The sequence below is a fragment of the Engraulis encrasicolus genome, chromosome 20 (assembly GCF_034702125.1).
Source record: "Engraulis encrasicolus isolate BLACKSEA-1 chromosome 20, IST_EnEncr_1.0, whole genome shotgun sequence".
NCBI lineage: Eukaryota > Metazoa > Chordata > Actinopteri > Clupeiformes > Engraulidae > Engraulis > Engraulis encrasicolus.
In genome coordinates, this window is record NC_085876.1 from 6226864 (window position 1) to 6249363 (window position 22500).

General features: G+C 43.6%; 1 protein-coding gene across 3 annotated transcripts in view; it reads left to right on the top strand.

Annotated features, from left to right (window-relative positions):
* Positions 1-22500, top strand: part of arhgef1a (Rho guanine nucleotide exchange factor (GEF) 1a) — a 70521-nt gene that overhangs the window by 26593 nt on the left and 21428 nt on the right. For 2 of the 3 annotated variants that reach the window (XM_063185231.1, XM_063185233.1), the window contains 7 exons: positions 13015-13177; positions 15620-15687; positions 16747-16810; positions 18313-18445; positions 19573-19679; positions 20127-20267; positions 21945-22195. In XM_063185231.1, the coding sequence (XP_063041301.1) occupies positions 13015-13177; positions 15620-15687; positions 16747-16810; positions 18313-18445; positions 19573-19679; positions 20127-20267; positions 21945-22195 (927 nt within the window). The remainder of the gene's footprint in view (positions 1-13014; positions 13178-15619; positions 15688-16746; positions 16811-18312; positions 18446-19572; positions 19680-20126; positions 20268-21944; positions 22196-22500) is intronic. The other variant, XM_063185232.1, reaches the window with a different exon arrangement.

Genomic DNA, 22500 nt, shown 5'->3' on the forward strand with positions numbered 1-22500 from the left:
CAGCCCAGGTGTGTAGGTGGACTTGAGTAGGCTTGTCATTCTCTCTCTCTCTCTGTTTTTTTTTTGTTTGTTTTTTTTTGGGGGGGGGGGGTGCCTTTATTGGCTCCAAGGGCAGTGAAGAGAGAGAGAGAGAGAGGTGAAAGTAGTGCGAGAGAGAGATGGGGAAGGCCTGAGATGAGTTATGGCCTAGTTCAGATTCGAACCCTGGGCAGTGTTGCCTATGTATGGTACATCCGTAGAAGTGTGTGGCACCACGTCACCCCTGGCATAGCACTTTTCATCCTCCTCACCTTTTAATAAGTGTTCAGGTGCAGCACATGACAAACCTCATTGCCCTTCTCCACCTTCCCTCCGCGACCTCCTGTCCATAAGGCATAAGAGCAGTGTCTGTTTTAGCCCCTCGGCTCCCTGGTGGTGGAGCCTGTATTCAGATCCAGGACAGTGTGGGAGGGAGAGCAGGCAGGCAGGCAGGCAGGCAGCCCCCTGAGAGCAGCAGGGCTGTCCATCTCCTGGCTAAATCCGGCTGCGTCTCTCTCTCTGATTTAACTGGAGCATTAGTCCGAAGTGATGCTGATTGCTGATGTTGATTTCAGGACTTTGGGACGTACATTGTAGTGTGTCCATGGAATGGGATGGATTTTTTTTTACTGAAATGATTATTCTGTCTTATAGCAGGTACATTACATTATATTACATTGCATTTGGCACATGCTTTTTCACCAAAGCGACTTACAGTTGAGGGAATAATCATAGCCTACAACTTGCAGGTGGACTGAATGATGGGTGGTAGTGTTTACTGGATTGCTATCAACATCTAAATCTGGCTCCTTCTCTGATATAACATTTGGGGAATCAACCCAAAGGGATGCTAACAGCTGATGTTGATGTTGAGGTGAGGTTGAGATGTTGACCTTGGGATGTACATGGTGTGGCATTGATGCATATTTGGGTGACACTTATGACGTGTTCCGACATAGCACATTCATGACAACTGTTATATAGTCTGCAGGAAGCATTCATGATTGTTTCATGACCCATTCATACCAAACCTTTCATGAACCTAGTAGACGGAGGGACAGCAACTTGTCAAAATAAAAGTTAAACAAAGCAGCACTGCGGGTTTTGTTCTGAACCCTCAATGATTACTGAGAGGGAGTTACGGTAGATGATTTAGTGTCATGCGGCACAAGTGCACTTTGTCAAACTGTGCCTATACCAAAACTCATTCCTAAACCTAACCTGTCAGTGAGCAATGTGCATAGTGTCTATTGTCTATATGTTTATAGTATGTCTTAAGGAGACGTGTAATGTTGACCACTTGAGTTTTCCCCTGGGGTTTAATAACGTTTATCTTGACCTTGACCTAGGACATCTATACATGTGGCGATGTCTCTGATCTAAGTGGAGCATCAGTCCAAAGTAGGGCTGTAACAATATTGGATCGAACCGAAAAATCATGATAGTCACAATAGTCACGATACTGTATCGTGATGTAAGGAGGCCGTATCTTTCAAAGTTTTGTTATCCTTCAGTCCAGAAAACAACCATATGATTTGATGTGATAGTGTTTCCAAGCTTCAAATGAGATACATTTTAGAAATCGTGGGGTGTATTGAACCATAGGTCAAAAATGGTGATATGAACCGAAGGGTGAGTTACTGTAAGTGTATCATTACAGCCCTAGTCCAAAGTCATGCAACCTGCTGCTGATGATGTTGATGTGGATGTCTGGGGGTAGGTCAGGAGGTTGGAACACAGAGCGTGTTCTTAGAATGGAACAGATGGGTGTTAACAACAGTTCACATTTTTAAAGGTATTTTTAGATGCGTCCCACGCATCTCTATAAGAGGCTTTGGTGTCCGTCCGTCCGTCCGTCCGTCCGTCCGCCCTCCCGTGATGAGTTTCTGAATTGTGATTCCCTCTTGTGATTCCCTCTTGTGTCCACAAGGTGGCAGTCGCTCAGTTTTGGCCTGGAGCTCATGCGTGCAAACCAAAACGTCTACCATAATGGTTAGCAAACCGGCTACGCAGCTGATTGATTGCATTATCTGACACAACTGCAGAAGCACAGAAGTCTGTATGCATATTCCATCCATGTGTGCCATGAAATAGGAAGGCATGAGACATTTGCAGATAGCGTTTCCTATGTACACATCTATGGCCAAGAGACCGTGCTCTTTGCCAGTGAGAAAAACATGGCGGCACTTCCTGTTGATTTTCACATGAAAGTTTTGCTTAATTTAAAGTCCCTAAGCGACTATAAATGTTGTGGCTTCCATATATTGATGTAAAAGTGCCCCACGAAGTAATGAAGCACAACAAAGTTACTCCACATTACCATTTGACCACTCGTTTTTAGATGCGTCCCACGCATCTCTATAAGAGGCTTTGGTGTCCGTCCGTCCGTCCGTCCGTCCGTCCGTCCGTCCCTCCGTCCGTCCGTCCGCCCTCCCGTGATGTGTTTCCCTCCCGTGATGCGTTTCTGAATTGTGATTCCCTCCTGTGATTCCCTCTTGTGTCCACAAGGTGGCAGTCGCTCAGTTTTGGCCTGGAGCTCATGCGTGCAAACCAACCGTGCTCTTTGCCAGTGAGAAAAACATGGCGGCACTTCCTGTTGATTTTCACATGAAAGTTTTGCTTAATTTAAAGTCCCTAAGCGACTATAAATGTTGTGGCTTCCATATATTGATGTAAAAGTGCCCCACGAAGTAATGAAGCACAACAAAGTTACTCCACATTACCATTTGACCACTCGTTTTTCTATGCTAACAGGGTAGCTAATGTAGCATTGTAAATGATCCAGGGAGAAAGGGGGAAATGTTGTGATTTCAGTCCGCCTGAGGCAACGATTTTCGTGGGGAAGATGACCTGCATCTCGGTGGCATTGAACCACGCCCCCGTGCCTTATTTGGCTCGCTCAGCACGTGCGTCCTCAGTCCAATCGCAATGCTTTATTTTCCCCAGACGTTTAATCGCATTTAAGTGAAAGTGCCATGTATACACATCGCAAAATAACTCTTAATCCGATCTATTTAAATCGCATTTATTAAATCGGACTTAAAAACATCATGTACACGTAGCCAATGTCTCATTGATTAGTTTATGGAACTTACGGTTTGTCTGTTACGGTCCACGAAGACAATATCCACGTGAAAACGCAAACGCCTGCAAACCACTGTTTTGACAGAAATACAGTTCACCTGTCGCCTACTCTGTTTTCTTCCCAAAGCGGCATTTAAAAGTATTCCATGAAATCCAACATCAACGTCACTTCAAATAGGTGACAGCATCATGCTCACACTTGAAATAACACTTCAGTGAGGGGGGGACATCACTGCTCTCATATTAAAGTGAAAAGAGAATTTCACATTTTAGTTTATTTAATGTAGGCCTATGCAAAATTGCAAATAGCCTATTCATTGAAATCTGTCCAGAAAGGGTTGTAATGTTTGCCTGTTTTTTATGTTTGTAATTAAAAAAATAAATAAAAAAAATAAAAAAGTGATTTAAAAAAAAAAAAAATAGCCTAACAAAAATAGAGATTTTATGTTAAAAAAAAATGTGATATGGGATGGACCGATGGCCCCCCTAAGCTAAATTCGCCTTAGGTCCCCACATTGCTAAATGTAGTGTAAGGGATTATTTTGAAAAGACAGTAACATGTAATCAGCAATGCATTACAGTTTTTCAGTAAATTGCCCAACACTGTTGAAATCCTATGGTACTTTTTCAAATCCAGGCTTATACAGTACATGGTAGGCTTATTGATAAATTGCCTTGACAGGTTATGAGGAGGCCAAGGGGGCGTTTGGGCAAAAAAGGTTCAGAACGGGCATAGACGGACGCATCTGTTGTCCGCCTGTCGGACTTGTTCTATGCTAACAGGGTAGCTAATGTAGCATTGTAAATGATCCAGGGAGAAAGGGGGAAATGTTGTGATTTCAGTCCGCCTGAGGCAACGATTTTCGTGGGGAAGATGACCTGCATCTCGGTGGCATTGAACCACGCCCCCGTGCCTTATTTGGCTCGCTCAGCACGTGCGTCCTCAGTCCAATCGCAATGCTTTATTTTCCCCAGACGTTTAATCGCATTTAAGTGAAAGTGCCATGTATACGCATCGCAAAATAACTCTTAATCTGATCTATTTAAATCGCATTTATTAAATCGGACTTAAAAACATCATGTACACGTAGCCAATGTCTCATTGATTAGTTTATGGAACTTACGGTTTGTCTGTTACGGTCCACGAAGACAATATCCACGTGAAAACGCAAACGCCTGCAAACCACTGTTTTGACAGAAATACAGTTCACCTGTCGCCTACTCTGTTTTCTTCCCAAAGCGGCATTTAAAAGTATTCCATGAAATCCAACATCAACGTCACTTCAAATAGGTGACAGCATCATGCACACACATGAAATAACACTTCAGTGAGGGGGGGACATCACTGCTCTCATATTAAAGTGAAAAGAGAATTTCACATTTTAGTTTATTTAATGTAGGCCTATGCAAAATTGCAAATAGCCTATTCATTGAAATCTGTCCAGAAAGGGTTGTAATGTTTGCCTGTTTTTTATGTTTGTAATTATTATTTTTTTTTAAATAAAAAATCGTGATTAAAAAAAAAAATAGCCTAACAAAAATAGAGATTTTATGTTTAAAAAAAATGTGATATGGGATGGACCGATGGCCCCCCTAAGCTAAATTCGCCTTAGGTCCCCACATTGCTAAATGTAGTGTAAGGGATTATTTTGAAAAGACAGTAACATGTAATCAGCAATGCATTACAGTTTTTCAGTAAATTGCCCAACACTGTTGAAATCCTATGGTACTTTTTCAAATCCAGGCTTATACAGTACATGGTAGGCTTATTGATAAATTGCCTTGACAGGTTATGAGGAGGCCAAGGGGGCGTTTGGGCAAAAAAGGTTCAGAACGGGCATAGACGGACGCATCTGTTGTCCGCCTGTCGGACTTGTTTGTTTAGTTGTGGGATTTTTTGTTTTGTTTTGCTTGGGGCTTTGCCTTAAATGTCATGGCTATTGAGTCTAGCTAGTATAATATGTGATCTGTCAAAGTGTCTTCAGATCTAAACATCCTAACAGCTCCAAATAGGTACATTCAGTACAGCTAGGGCCTCCACCAAAAAAGAAAAACTGAAAATAACGACCATCAAGTCCTTTGCCGCCAAAAGGCTGTGAAATCACATCCTTAAATTTCTCTGAACTCCAATAAAAAACATTGGAAATCCTTCCTCCTCGGCTTGGCATTGGACAGCAGATCTGCCAGTCTACTCCTCTTTACTTGGCTTGGCATTGGTCGACAGACCTGCCAGTCTACTCCTCTTGGCTTGGCATTGGTCGACAGACCTGCCAGTCTACTTGGCATGGCATGCCTTCCTGATTCTTTTTGCATGTTCTCATCTTGGATGGAGAGAACAGCAGAGGTGGGATTTCCCCCCGCTGTTTACTTTTAAAAATCTATCTTACTGTTGCGAGATTTTCCACCCTAGCCAGCTCTGCCTTTAATGTTGTTGCACATTATCTTTGCTGATATGATAAACCTCGCCCTCAGTGCCTTAAGAGGCAGCTGGCTGGGATTCTCAGTCGACTGGATAGCACTCTTGTGTTCCTGCTCTGCGTTGCTGGGAAGTTTATCCCAGGAGCTGGGCCTGACCTTTCTTATATTTCCAAACATCAGCAAAAAGGTGAGAGCACATTTGGACACTGAAAAAGACACGAAGCGCTCTCTGTACTGACTGGTGCTCCTTGTGCTTGACCTTAGGGTATTTTTTTCGGTGTGCAAACCTGCTCTCACTTTGTACTGTTCTATTTGGGTCCACACATCTTGAGCGCAACGATATCCTTGCTGTCAGTCATCAGCAATACACCATCAGGCCATACTGTATGTTGATTGAGATGTCAGTGCTTGGTTACTAATACCTGGATACAATCTCACACCGCTCTTTTATGAAATTAAAAAACAAGCGCAAGGAGACTTGAGAGCGGAGGCAGTAACTATCATGAAATAGTTGGCACAGAAAACCCCAAAGCACACAACATACGGCAGGTGTCTAAGTTAACAGTTAACATAACCCTGATACAGCCTAGGCTGACAGTCTGTCAATGTTATAGCTTGCAGGGAGCGCAAAATTCTATGAATGAATGGCGTCATTTCATACTACGACACGACTGTGGTCCATCATAGTCAACCAGAGAGTGCGTGTTGGTGTACTGTAGGTCAGATGTCTAGAAACAGAGCGGGACAAGGCCCATACTGACTCGATCCTCCATTTGGGAGATTGAGAAAGAGAACAGTCGCCTGGTGTGTGAAGAGAAGTCAAGAGTCGTATATAATCTTGTATGCTCTTGCGATAAACACTGTGCGCAGGCCTGGCCAGAAGCCCTCGTAATCAATTTCAGATAAGTAGATGCAGACCCCACCAGCTGTCACTTTGAAGGCGAGGGTTGGTGATTTGTGTTTGATTGAAGAAGGCACAGCACAGGTAGCCAGTGTCGGTCTGAAAAAAGGAAGAACAGCAATATGTGTTCTCTAGGGCTAACAACCAGATGGCCAGAGTCGATGGACAGATAAACTTACACACACACACACGCACACATACACACACACACACACACACACACGCTCTTGCAACACTGCTTCATCAGTTCACTGCCACTGAGCTTCTGCTTATCTTTGTCATTTTGTGCTGTCTTTGCCTTTTTCTTGTAGGCTATAGTGTAAGAAATACCCACAACACTGTCTACAACCTTTTTACATGAAGAAACATCATATTAGAGTTATTTGCTGGTGGAATGGACGGTGTGCAGGATCTTTCTTACATTTGAATGACAACCTCACAAGGATAACATCCTACACATCTGTCCAACTACAGAGGTGTGCAAAAGTGCTCTTGTTGAACTTCTTGTCGGCCATATGAGATGATACAAGTAGGCCTATCACAAGGGTAGGGATCTTTTCTCAGAGCTCCTACTGTTGGTATACTAAGCATGGAATCCAACCTCATTCTGGTTTTCCTCTCTGCATTGATTTTCTCTTCTCTTCTCTTCTCTTCTCTTCTCTTCTCTTCTCTTCTCTTCTCTTCTCTTCTCTTCTCTTCTCTTCTCTTCTCTTCTCTTCTCTTCGCCTCTCTTCATGGATCCTGTGTGGTTGCAATGTGAAAGATACAGTAGATTGCTGTGGTGTGCTGGAAACGAAAGGAAATCACTCATACAGTACACCTACACACTGTAATCTCACATCACAGTCAGAGTAGTTTGTATTGACGACATACAGCATACACACACAAACATTGACACAGAAAGTTCAAGAGCACACGTACACACATGCACAGACATACACTCTCTCTCACACACACACATACACACACACACACACACACGTTTGTATAGCCCCCCCCCCTCTCTTTTTCTGCGGTATCCATGGCAACCCAGCAGAGGGGGAAGAGGAAGTGCTCTCTCACAGCTTCCTGTGCTGTGTGCCAACATGCGGTGATGTAGTCATCTCCCTTCTACTGAACATGTACACACACACATGACCCTGGGCCCACGTTGATACACCACGGCTGCTGAAATCAAGGCTCTTTATCCACCTCTGGCCTTGCAGTTTGGCTGAATGTAGCCTACAACTGCACATTAAAACAAAAAAAAAATCATTGTTATTTCAGCACTTAGAGAGTCGAGTTAACATCTTCTAGAATCTAGATTGTATTTGGTCCAAGTGTATTCGCTAAGAGTTAAATGAGTGAGAGCTGTATTTTCTACTGTGTAGGAAAAGCTGTATGTACAGTATAGTGTGTATGTCATGCTTTGCCTGAGGCAGAGCAGAAGCCATTTACTCACATCTTCACGCTTCAAAAGTTTAAGTTTGTGTGTGTGTGTGTGTGTTTGTGAGAGCGTTATTGTCTCCCACATGTTCAACATAACCCCTGACATCATCTTTACATTGTGACTGTGTGTGTGTGTGTGTGTGTGTGTGTGTGTGTGTGTGTGTGTGTGTGTGTGTGTGTGTGTGTGTGTGTGTGTGTGTGTGTGTGTGTGTGTGTGTGTGTGTGTGTGTGTGTTACTGTTTGCGTGTGTGTGTTTGAGTATGCCTTTTTGTGCCGTGCACATGCTTCCATTTTTGTAATGTTGGTGGGTTGACTCGCATCTCATGGCAAAAGAGGAAGGTGAATCACGCAGCAGTGGCTGACTGGCTGGCTGGCTGGCTCTGTAAAAGTTGCTGAGTTGCCATCCGTTTAATGCAGGCCGCACACAGCAAAAAAAAATCATTGTTGTTTGAGTCGATTTAACATCTTCCAGAATGTATTTGGTCCCAGAGTACTCCCAGAGTGTTGAATTGAAACTGCATTTTTTTACTGTGCAGCCTTCTTCTCTGGAACAATAGTTCACCAGTGTCAGGGGTGCATGTTTACCTGCAGCATAGAACACAAGTACTGTATATAATATGATGTTGTATGGGGGTGGACTTTAGTGCACTTGTTGTCAGAAGTGTTTCCAACACTTCCCCTTTTCTAGTGTGAAGTGAATCAATGTATATCTATTTCAGAAGAGCAAAGAGGTGATTCGCCGGTTCAATTATGTTGATGAAGGGGCTTTCTTTGTGGTTTTAAGTAGTATTGTGTTTGTAGTGCCACTCTTAAGAACAGGGAGGATGTGAAAATGTAAAGGTTTTCCTTAGTCATTAACTTCTTTGCTAAATGCTTGAAGACATACAAGGCCCCGGTTATAAGGCTGCTGTTACTGGCATGACAATGACCAATTTGTAAATGTATCACTGTGTACTGTTGCAGCAACATAGTACCATCGTTGTAAAGTTTATTCAGTAAATAGTAAAGCATTCCATTGAGGAACAGTGCTCATTACTTGACTGAATGCTTGTTATTGGTTGTCTAGCCAGGTGTTTTTCAACCACTGTGCCGTGGAAAGCTAGTGTGCCGTGGGAGATCATCTGGTGCCATGGAAAATTATAGAATGACTGTACATTGTTAATATGGGCAATATGGTTTTATTTTCGGTTAACATTTGCAATTGGTGTTGTGCCTTGGCATTTTGTCTTCAAAATGTGTGCCATCGCTCAAAAAAGTTTGAAAAGCACTGGTCTAGTCTGTGTATTCAAGCAAATGTTAACTGGCTACATAACATGAAAACGTATGGTCTGAGGCACATTCACTGCTTAAAACTAAAACCTTGTGAAATTGTCGTTTTAGCACAAAACAGGCCCCCAGTCCGGACATATATAAATAGCTCTTGAGAGGTCAATCTGCGAACACTGGATAGGAGAAACAATATTGTGGAATCCTAAAGGGAGTCTTCTCATTCCACTGCAAACGGTCACCATTTGTCACGTTTGTGTTGACTTTCCATTGGACCTCCCAAATAAGGTTACCGAGATGATCGCTGAGATGATGCAGGATACACATTCTTAGTCTTCCCATCAGCATTGTCAGCACAATAAGTAATGTATTAGTGTCTACTAAGGACAGAAGTTTTGCTGTATTTCACTGGTAAAAGACTACAGAAGCAGGGTCTGTACAGAGCAAACAGGTTTGGTCTCACCCTATGTCTAACTATAAATGATGTAAGCATACAGCAAATGGTTTTAGTGCTATTTCAAGACTTAGATAGTCTAATTGAACAACCCATAGTCTTTGACCTACTTTCTGAGTGTTGAATTAACACTACACATTTTACTGCGCAGGAAGACATGCAGACAGAATCACTTCATCACCCGCTCCCCAATAGTGAGAAAGTTCCTTCTATTTACAAAAAACTCATTACTCAGAAGGCCAAAGAGGTAGTTTATTAAGTCTGTTATGCTATTGCTCATGTAAATGTTTTAATGTGAGCATGGGAAATGATAGTGTGTGATGACAGAAGGACAGCTCACTTGTGACACATATCCTCAGTTCAGCTGTTGTTGTGTCCAATTCCTGGAAACCCACTATGGGAGTCACATTTTAACAGTCTAATATAATAAGCACTATCTGTTACTTCAATACAGTCTTGGCTAGCCTCCCTACAGCCCATAGATCATTATGAGTTTCATAACGGTACATTACACTTAGCTGATGCTTTTATGTAGGTTATGGAAGTACAGGGTATTGGTTACAGTCCCTGGAGCAATGTGGGATTTGGCACCTTCCTCATGGTCATGTCAACAACGGATAGAGGTGTAGGTCAGGGTGGGATTCGAACCTGACTGTTGAAACAAATGAAATTTGCTGGTTTTGTGATTGCGCTTTATTATACAAATTCCTGATAATAGAAGTTTGACCTATTCTAAAGCCAGTGCACATCAGTAATACACATCTTCTAGACCAGGGCTATTCAATTGGAGGCACCAGGGCCAGATTCCCTTGCATGGCGAGAGTCTGGCCCTCCAAGAAGTCTGGAACAAAATGAAAACATAGGCGCGCTATCTACATATATATGGTATTACGTTCGGCCCTTTTACTGTAGGGAATTTTATAAACTGGCCCTCTGTGACTTTTGATTTAATACCCCTGTTCTAGACAGTGTTTGGGCACAGAGTACTCTCTAAGTGTTGAATTCTTCATTTAGAATTAACACTGCATTTTTACTGTGTGGTTTCCATCTCTGTCAACAGCCCAAGTGTTATTAAGTGTTAGTGTAAGCGTGCTCAAGGCACAGGAGAGCACAGAGATCAAAACAGGAAGCTGAACTGGCTGTACCCGGGGGGTTTGCTGGGGTGTGTCTCTAGTGGAGTTGTGAAAGGCGGACCAGACTCCAATGAAGCCCTTTAACAAACCAGATGTACCCTCCAAGCCAGTAGCTAGTCACCGCTTCTCATCTCCTCCTGTTTTGTATTTTTATTCCTCTGTCTGTTCTAAACCAGTGGAGCGTTTCAAAATGTGAAGCCACACAAGGCAAGACAGCAGCTTACTGACTGTCATACATGCAAGGCACTGTTTTCCCCCTCAGGTCCCATTTTTGCATAGTTAAGTGTGCGATAATTAACTACATGGTGATTTTAAAGAGAGCCCTTTTGGCTACTCTTAATTTAATTGTATCTTTTACAGTATATCAATTTCTACCATGAAGACTCGAGAGGCCGTCCTAGAAAAGTGTTTTTTTTTCTCTACTCAGTCAGATGATGAGCACTTCCCAGTTCTGTGTTCAATACCATTAAGATACTATGCTATAAATCCGGCGACCCGAGTTCCATTCCGAGCAGACGTCATTTACAGATCCTTACCAACGTTTCTGTCTCACTCTCACGATATCCTATCCAATATGAGCACAAAAGCCTAAAAAATGTCTTTCAAATGATTTTCCCCCTCAGGTCCTTTTTTGCATGGTTAAGTGTGCGATAATTAACAACATGGTGATTTTTAACAGAGCCCTTTTGGCTACTCTTACTTTTACTGTGTCTATTGCAGTACATCCAAAATGGAAGAATATTGACTTTTTATTAACATTGAAATTGTACATGAAGTTACAAGGCATGTGAAGATCGCTTTGGCACAGGGTCCCATTTTTGCAACGAAGTTCATGGAAGGACCACATATCCTTCCAGCGGAGATGGAGGTGGGCGTAACCTGCCCCCTTTGCAGACGGGAACCTACTGGTGACGATGCCTGGAAGGGTGGCAGTGGCATCGAAGTCAGCTTATGCTAGGTAGCAGTGGACAGAGTGTGACTGCAGATTTTTAAAAAGACGCGCAGACATTCTATTGGCTAAGGGAGAGAAGATGTTTAAGGCGATACCGATGTGAGAGATACCTGTTGCAGAAAGGGAGAGACCTATTGGTTAAGGAATGTTTGATGTCGGCTGAACCTGAAACCAATCAAAATCTTCCTGGTAGAAGGTCCGCAGTAGCTCCCATTACATAGTGATGGCTGCGATGGCACACAGGTTGAGTTTGGTGCTGTGCCGTCCTAGAAAAGTGTTTTTTTTTCTCTACTCTGTCAGGTGATGAGCACTTCTACCATGAAGACTCGAGAGGCAAATGAACGTTATTAACATTTATTGAACAATAGACATGATACAAAAATGCATGAATCCGTTTGGCGAACAATTACACTTGATACAAAATGCATGAATCTGTTTGGCGAAGGTTCCCGTCTTCGCGTTGAACTCCGGGGTAGGACAGCATATCCTCCAGCGGAGATGGAGGCGGGCGTAGCCTGCCCCCTAACAGACGGGAACCACTGGTGACGGTGGACGGAGGGGTGGTGGTGGCTTCAAAGTCGGCTTAACTAGAAAGCAGAGAACAGAATGAGTGACGGCTTTTTAAACTAACGTGAATGTGATCCATTGGCTGAGAGGGAACGATGCATGAGTGATGCGTAACGGGGGAATTCGCCAATCTCGCGTTGTGATTGGTTGACGATCCTGGACAATGATGACGCATGTATGATCTGTCAAGGGAGATTTGTTGGTTAGCCTAGTAAGTTTGACAGCCGAGAAATTTGAGTCTCCCTGGTAGAATTTACGCAAGCTCCCATTTCCCAGTTCTGTGTTCAATACCATTAAGATGCTATGCTATAAATCTGGCGACCCGAGTTCCATTCCGAGCAGAGGTCATTTACAGGTGCTTACCAACGTTTCTGTCTCACTCTCACGATATCCTATCCAATATGAGCACAAATGTCTTTCAAGATGTTTTCCGAAAAACATTGAGTGATGTTTCTGAGGGACAGATTATCAAAATCTCTTCAACTGAAGCATATTGGACTGCTGTTGCAACCAGGATGTGTAAAGAGTGGGGGTTTTAATTAAGGTTATCAGCTTAGAACTAGACCATTGGTGATAAGGAAAGCAAAGTTAATAATGTGGCTTTCTTTGTGTGTGTTTACAATATTATTAAGAAGTAATATGTGTCTGACTGTCTATTTTTCTGTCTGCCTTTTTGTCTCTCTGCTATGTTTATGTCCTTGATTGTAAGCCGCTTTAGCCAAAATCGTCTGCCAAATGTAACCTAATGTGATGTGATGTCTGTCTTTCTGTCTGCTGTCTCTCCCTCCATCAGAATAAGGAGAAGGAGCGCATGCGAGAGCTGGAGCGTCAGGCGAGGGAGCGCGAGGCCTGCTATAGCAACGGCCACCTCTACACCTCCCTCACCGTCTCCGCGACAACCCTCTGTTCTGCCTGCAACAAGAGCATCACCGCCAAGGAGGCACTCAGCTGCCCCAGTGAGTACTACACACACACACACGTACTTGAAGACACACACACACACACACACACACACACACAATTATAAAGTGTCCACAGTGTCACATGTGCCCTAGCTGATCGGCACATTGCAAGACAAAGTGACCAACAAAGTGTCCAGGAGTGTCAGAAGTCACTGTGCATAGTAAAGATACACACAGACACGCTTGAGCATAGAAAAATCTGATTGTCTTGTATGGCTGTATTGGAGAATAAAAAAACAGTGCAGTACAGTAAAAGAATCCTAATGCAGTGTGTAGATTCCAATTGTAGAAAAGGCAGAGGATAAGAGTCCAGGTAGAAGCACGGAAGGCATGGATATAAAGTGTGCTGGAGTGGGGTTTGTTCATGCAGTCCAGTCACCTATGACGATCTCTCTCTCTCTCTCTCTGTCCTTCTGTGTGATGTTGAATAGCTGGATGTGCGATAATATTTGATAATATTAATTGCCTTTATATTCAATATTCAGTACCATCAGGCAGGCTGAGATGGAAAAGGCACTGTGCACATGAATACACACACACACACACACACACACACACACACACACACACACACACACACACACACACACACACACACACACACACACACACACACACACACACACACACACACACACACACACTGATGTATCCCCTTGGTATCATATTCTGTTATTTATACAGAATGTACCAAGATGCAGGCCCGCACTTTCACACAAACTCCCACTCGTAGGCTTGTGCCTAGTGCCTTTGGAGGGTACCCAGGCCTCCCACACTCACAACACACACACACACACACACACACACACACACACACACACACACACACACACACACACACACACACACACACACACACACACACACACACACACACACACACACACACACACACACACACACACAGCCAAGAGAGATGGACAACGAGATAATCAACACTCAGCAGCTCGCCGTTCGCTTCATGTTCATTCCCACTCTTTACTATGAAGCATTAACGAACAGACGCTACAGTCCTCCGAGAGTTGGCCACGGCAAGGATGCCGTATTCACACACTTGGGCAGGATGCCGTTTTGAGAGAGAACATTTGAAGTTACCGTACATCTATGGCACTATTTCTAATTCCTAACGCTCATATATCACAGCTACCTCACAAACCTTACATTAACACTCTGCCTTGATTTGGATGTCTTTGTAGCAATCCACTTATTGCAAACCATATCAGTATGCGCAATTCTCTACCTAACACACAAGAATCAAGTAAAACACATTTTACGGATTTTCAGTAAAAACCTGAAATTATTGTAATTATTATTGTAGATGAGGAGAGCTCAGTCAATGTCAATGATATGTCATAGAATCTTTAATATGCTTTATGTATGTTCTATGCACGGTTTTGAGCTATCATCATTCCGCGTAGAGGCGGGAGAAGCCTAAAAATGATCTAGCAGTGTCTAGTAGACACAGATATTCTCTTACATATTTTTGTCCACAGAGACAAACAGTAGTATATGAGGCCTTGTAAGCCCTGGCCATGCACAGTGAGACAATGAAATGGAATTTGTTGCAGAGTAATTGAAATTGAAAATAACTGTAGAAAGAAACACAAAAATAGCTCATGAAAAAGAAGAGTTAGGTGAAAGGGAAAAAAAAAAATTATATATATATATATATATATATATATATATATATATATATATATATATATATATATATATATATAACATATATATATAGAGGTAAGCATATATACAAGTATATGTACATGTATACACACACTCATGTGGTGTCACTCCCTAAACACACACACCCTTTCCGTTGTGTGGGCACCTGCACAGTTCTTCTGGTTTGATTCATGACAAAAGAGAAGTGGGTTGTGAAAGTCTTGACTGTAACTGAAGGAAAGTGTATGTGTGGGTGTGTTGGTGTCAGTGGGTTATCGGAGAGAGGGGGAGTGCTTCTTTGGGGGAACCCCCCTCCTCCCCTTCCACCCCACCCCTCCTCTCCATGTCCCCTTGTTCCACATCCTGTCCAAAGGCCCCCAAAACAGGAAGTGGAATTGATTTGGAACAATGGAACAAACGTAAGCTTGATAGGTGCATGTGGGGGGTAAGCAACAGAACGAGAGAGCGAGAGAGAGAGCAAGAGAGAGAGAAAAATGGGGGCATGATAGTGAGACAGAGATAGAGAGAGAGGGGGGAGAGAGAGAGAGCTCTTAACAGTGTTTACAAGTGTTTTGAGGGAGTCCAAGTGAAGGGGGATAAATCACAGCGCTCTGGTCTTCTTTGGTGGTAGTTTATTTGGTGAACAATTTCCTTGAGAGAAGGACTATGTGTCACAGGGGAGAGGGAGCACATGCCTGAGAAAGTACCATGTGAAGAGACAAACAAGTGTCTGACATCCACCGTATTGTTCTTTTGCCTGTTTCTGTCTTTCAGCCTGTAACGTCACCATCCATAACCGATGCCGAGACACACTGCCCAACTGTGCCAAGATGAAGCAGAGGGTAAGATGCCCGGGGGGTGGGGGGGGTGTTGGTTGTGGGATTGTCATTTGTTGATGAAGCAGAGTGTGAGATGATGGGGGGGGGTGGGGGGGGGGGGGGGTGTGGTAGTGGTTGAGGGCTGTTGAGGTGTAGACAACAGGGCAGAAGGTGGGAAGGAAATGAAAATGAAGGAAAAGGAAGCCTAAAACCAGGGACGAACTTTAGAGTGTTGTGTATACAAGGCTCAACTGGTGACCTTGTGTGTGCTTCCTTGCCCTCTTTTTTTCTACTTCCCTTTTCACTGTTGACAATTAAATTGACAATTTGGGGACTCTGAGCTAGTTTTGCTTTACAGCTTCCTAGCAAGTCTCACATCAAGTGCACATATTATTAGATATTTTTTCTTTAATTTTGGTGACAGTTCTTTTATTTATTATTTTTCACAGCATGTAAAAACCTCGATAGGACAATACAATAAAATGTCTGAAGTTCTCCTGTGGGTAGGCTATTGGGAACTAAACCTTATACAGCAAACAACCACTATAAACACTGCTTTATAGCAGACAGGCAGGTTGATATTTCTGCATTTCTATTTCAAACAAGACATGATATCTCTGCATTCACAGTGTTGCTTCCTCCTGACCAAAAAACAGTCCTTATAGTAACCACAAACAGACATGATGATGCTGCTTTCACAATGAGGTTTGTGGTGACTCGCCCTTTTCAAGAGTAACATGGCTCGGTGCTGTTCATGTTCTTTAGGGGCATGCTGAGGCAAGAGAGTGATCAGGAAACCACTCCTTCCTCCGCTAGGTCTGAAAAGGAAAAAGGAAAAAACAGCAACAACTGCTGCATCATCTGGCATAATAGCATCTAATGAATTATAATGACCATAACTGTGTACTGTGTCCAGAGTCAAACTGGGAAATGTGGCACTGATCAGCTGTGTTGTAAACAATCTCCCTCTGTCTCTCTCTCTCTCTCTCTCTCTCTCTCTCTCTCTCTCTCTCTCTCTCTCTCTCTCTCTCTCTCTCTCTCTCTCTTTCTCTCTCTCTCTCTCATCCTGTTACGTTTCCACAGCAACAGAAGATGGCAGTGACAAGGACCAGTTCGGCGTACCAGAGTGTGACACTGCGAAACAAGAGTGAGTCTGACAGCCGAGCCATGGAAAGCACCCTCACATCCGCGTGCACACACACACACACACACACACACACACACACACACACACACACACACACACACACACACACACACACACACACACACACACACACACACACACACACACACACACACACACACGTGCGCACACACACACTCAATCCCTCTGCGAAATGCACAAGCATGAACAAGGGTCAACAACAGATGTCAAATTAAATGCTCTCTGTGGGAGATGTCATTTATAAATGCTTATTAAGTTTGAGCCTAAGCCACAAGGAAGGAGTTCTTCACACCTTTTGTTTCCTCTTTTCATCTGACTTGGCCTTACTCGTTCAGGTTTTGTTTGATTCTCTATTCCATTTGTACATCCTTTTCACCTTTTCACCTTTCCTTTGTACCACTTTGTTTCTTGTTACTACAGCGTGCACCTCCACACATTATCCATCTCAAAAGTCAAATTCAAGTCAAAGCCAACGTCAAAGTCAGCTTTCAGAAAACACACAGGAGATTGGAGTGCTTCAGGGTGTTCACCTTTTGTCCTCGATGCTCATCGGCGTAGGGACTGAAACTTGTGCAAAATAGAGGAAATCTGGGGTACTCAAGGTTGCCGTTTTTGTACTTTTTATGCTGCTAATGAAAAGTATGAAAATTGCAACCTTGAGTGTTTCGGATTCCCTCTATTCTGTCAAAGTCAGTTTTATTTGTTAATTCCTTCACATGTTCTGGACATACAAAGGAAGTGAAATTATGATTCTCATTCTACCATGCATACACAAAGGATAAGCATTTAAGTTACAGGATAGGACAGCAGGACAACATACAGGATAAACATAGTAAGAGTAAGTATAGTGTTATAACCAGGGGCAAACATCCTGGCTTTGGAAATACTCAATACTCAATGTATTTGCCACAGCCAATTCAATCAAACATCAGATCCTACCACACCCTAAGACGTCTTCCCTCAAACCACCAGGAACTGCCACGAAGAACCATAGACTAGAACTACTCCTACTTCACTCTTCATTTCTTTTTTTCAACCTGCCTTTTTTTACTCACGACTACAAACATGACGATAAATATCTTGTGTCTCGTATCTTGTATCCTTCAGCCAGGTAGACGAGCTTGCATTATAGAAATCACCTACTACCATGTATTAGGAGGAGGAAGGAAGGAAGGAATATCTGGCAGGACTTTTACTTTCTCAAACCAGTTTGTCTGTCGTCAGAACGTCCGCAACCATGGCCTAGTAGTGGTTAAGGACATGGGCTTTGGATCAGAGGGTAGCGTGTTCAAATCCCACTCACCACCACTTCATTCCATGGCTGAGGTGCCCTTGAGCAAGGCACCTAACCCAATACTGCTCCAGGGACTGTAACCAATATGCTTTAAATAACTGCAAGTGTCTTTGCATAATAGCGTCAGCTAAGTGTAATGTGATAATGTAATGTAACTGACGATCTCCTGTGCTGTGATCCCCTGTAGGCAACATGATGAGGGAGCGGCCCAGCTCTGCCATCTACCCCTCCGACAGCCTCCGCCAATCGCTGCTCGGCTCCCGCCGCGGACGCTCCTCCCTCTCCCTCTCCAAGAGCGTCTCCACCAATAACATCGCAGGGTGAGTGTCAGGCTCGTCTGCTATTGGTTGGAAACAGGTGAACAGAGGTGACAGAAGTAGAAAAATAGTCTATTGGTGATGTGGCAAATGTTATGTTCTAGATATACCTTAAGAGTCTTGTCTTGGGAGTACATTTACTTAATAAGCTTTACAAATATTTACTATATGCTCTGAGATGTGCAAATGTACTGTATCAATGACAACAACAAATTGGCTCAGGAAAATACTCCACAGTATTCGTTCTTCCACCATCATCACCTCTAATGACAAAAACAGAATCATACCTGTTGATGCCAAAGCACTCGAAAGTTGTTGTGTATGAGTCCCACTGGAGTCATATAAATATCCAGTTTTTAGCAAAACGTCGTCTATAGAGTTCTTCTTGTAAACTTAATGCATCCTGGCTTACAGAAGGAGACAGGTTATGGGGTATTGGAGGACACAAGAGATGGGTGTCAAATTCTGCTGTAACTGTCTGAAAAGATATCTGATGCTATAAAAACGATCTGAAGATGTTCCATTTCTATATCATGGCGATATCAAACTACTAAAATTCTGCTGTGTCTGCATGGATATATGCTTGCTAGTCATTTTGCTGTAATGATATGGGTTGGTATTGCTCTGCCAAATGTTGTAACATGGTATGGATATAATGCTACTGTCGCAGCGCTTTGTTTGTTCAGTGGTGTGTCATCATGTTTCAGTGTTGTGTCGTACTTTTTGTTCATTTTGGTTTTCAGTGTTTGTGCTACTGTTGGTGATTACATGCCTGCTCATTTGTAGTATTTTTTTTTCTTTATTGTTTGTTTTTGTGTGTTTGCATGAATCTGTCTGTATTATGTCTGTGTGCATTGTGAATGTTCGTGCGTATGTGCGTATTTTGTATGCGTGCGTGTGGGTTGTGTGTGGTCCCTTCTTGTGTATCTGTTTGCATGGTGATGGCTGTGGTGATGTGTCTGTGTGTGTGAGAGCATGTGTATATATGTGTGTGTGTGTGTGTGTGTGTGTGTGTGTGTGTGTGTGTGTGTGTGTGTGTGTGTGTGTGTGTGTGTGTGTGTGTGTGTGTGTGTGTGTGTGTGTGTGTGTGTGTGTTCGTATTTGTGTATGCATGCATGTTTGGCCTATAGGACGAATGATGACTCTCCTTTGGGACTGCGCAGGATCCTCTCTCAGTCAACAGACTCACTCAACTTCAGGAGCAGGACCATGTCTATGGAGTCCCTAAATGATGACGGTATGCCACACACACACACACACACACACACACACACACACACACACACACACACACACACACACACACACACACACACACACACACACACACACACATACCGGTACACATGAAGCAGGACTATGGAGCGTCTAAATGATGAGGTGCACCATGCACATACACACAAACACATAAACACAAATGCACACACACACAAATGCATGCAGACACACATATGCACGTGCACATACATACGCGCACACACGCACGCACGCACACACACACACACACACACACACACACACACACACACACACACACACACACACACACACACACACACACACACACACACACAAAGTGCACAAACATATGGACACATGCACAGATTCATACACACAAACATTTGCGCACGGACACACACACACATGCACATGTCTAACTTGTGTTTACTCTGGAATCCTGCAGGGGAGTACTACACGTCTATGCTGGAAGAGATGGAGATCGAGGGGCGGGACTTTGAAGCTGATTCGTGGAGCACAGCGGTGGACTCTGCCTACTTGCAGACTCACAGGAAAGACGTCATCAAAAGACAAGATGTCATCTACGGTAAGATATACAGTTGACCTCTTTGCACAGAGCCTATGTCATAACCTTACTGTCACCAAAATTGTAATGACCAAGTCTTAATCTATTGCCGAAGGCTCTTGGTAATATCTTAGCAATGTTGTTATGATGTAGTTGAATCTTTTCACACAGTCTTATTATGCTAAAGGCAAACTGACATTCTGTGCGCAGATTGGTGCACAGGAGTTTTTGTCCAGCATCTGAGCAGAAGAGTTATGAATGCATGAAGACAGAGTAGTCCTTTCACACCAACAGTGCAGTGGCTAGCGGTGACTTGGAAATAATACTTGAGCGGATTGTTTCCACCTCCACGCAGTTAACGCTGTGTGGGAATAAGGACCCTGTTTCTCGACAGTGCCGTCGCTAACTAGTTAGCAACTTAGTAAGTTGCGAATGGGAAACTGCATTGCAATCAAGTAAGTTGCTAACTTAGTTAGCAACAACACTGTCGAGAAATGGGGTCTAGAACTCTTCTCCCAACAGTTACAACCTATTCTCTTCGCTTATCAAGGATCGTGTTGAGGTTATCAACATCTTATCTCATTATCTCTTATTATCAACTTGTCATTCTGCCTTTTATTGGACAGCCACCTGCTTGTCCCACTTTCTCCCTCTCTCTCCCTTCTGTCTCTGTCTCCAAAAAGGAGTGCAGGTGCGTATCACTGAACTCATTTGAATGAGATGACCTGGAGAAAAGAGAACATTCATAGACATCTCTCTATCTCATTAGTCATGTCCTTTACAAAAGTTTAGTTTCAGCTCCAAAAAGAAGACCGGTAGCCTACATCCACACCATCCAACGTCCCCTGCCCAAACACATTCTTACAGAACATATACTGTATATTGTACAGTATATATCCTTTGAATAAAATGGCCTGCTGGATGAATGACAGGTTGTTGTTCTTAACCTGATTTGACTCACCTCACTTGCTTCTCACACCTCCCCATTCTTCATGGAGGGGATGTTGCGGTATTCAACCCTGTCTCTCTTCCCCTCCTTTAAACAGCACAGTAATACTCACAGACATCTCATCACACCCTCATCTCTCAGTATTCCCCTCCTCTCTCTCCTCCAGGGTTTCCGTGCTGCTAACCCTACGACATAGACTTTTGTCAATAAAGTACACTTGACTCGGCTGAGTTGTCTTTTTTCCTTTTCTTTTTTGTCTCTTTCCTCTCATGAACAACTGTAACCTCTTACTGCAGATGGGCCTGTCGACCGGCCTGTTCACTCTTTGCTGAAAATACTACATCATTCATAACAACATTGCTTCGACAATCCCGGGAGTAACCGATAATACTTGGTCATTACCGTTTTGGTGACAATAAGATTATAACAGCCCCCTCCCCCCCTTAGCCCCTTTTAGTCTGGAGACACATACACGCTGCATTCAGGCTCTTGAGATTTGAGGGTTTTTATATTAAAAAAATGTGGGTATGTTAGAACTGAATGAAGACTTTCTAATGCAAAATGAGGGTCCTAGCTTTTAAATGCAACTTATTTCATGTTTGTGTGTGCTTCGATGGCTGATATACGTATTTAGGATTTAACGGGCAGAGGGCACCCTTTCCCAAAAAGGGCTTAGGCTAAAATGGGTTAAATAAGAGAATTTAAAAATGTCTCCCCCATTACATCTCTATTCACCGTCTCTCCTCCAGAGTTGATCCAGACGGAGTTGCACCACGTGCGTACGCTGCGCATCATGGAGGGGGTGTTGCGGCGGGGCATGCTGGAGGAGGTGCAGCTGGAGCCGGGCGTGCTGAACGTGCTCTTCCCCTGCCTGGAACGCCTGCTGCTGCTGCACCAGCGCTTCCTCGCCCAGCTGCTGCTGCGACGCAACCACTGCCTGCAGCCCGGCAGTCAGCACAACTTCACCATCCACCAGCTAGGGGATGTACTGCTCGAACAGGTGAGGGTGTGTTAGGGCCAGGCTTTGAGTGTGTGTGTGTGTGTGTGTGTGTGTGTGTGTGTGTGTGTGTGTGTGTGTGTGTGTGTGTGTGTGTGTGTGTGTGTGTGTGTGTGTGTGTGTGTGTGTGTGTGTGTGTGTGTGTGTGTGTGTGTGTGTGTGCACGCGCGTCTGTCTGTCTGTCTGTCTTGTCAGTGTGTGTGTGGGTGTGTGGGTGCGCGTGTGTCTGTGTCTGTGTGAGTGTGTGTGTGTGTGTGTGTGTGTCTGAGTGTGTGTATGTTGTTTATGTGTGTGTGTGTGCGTCTGTG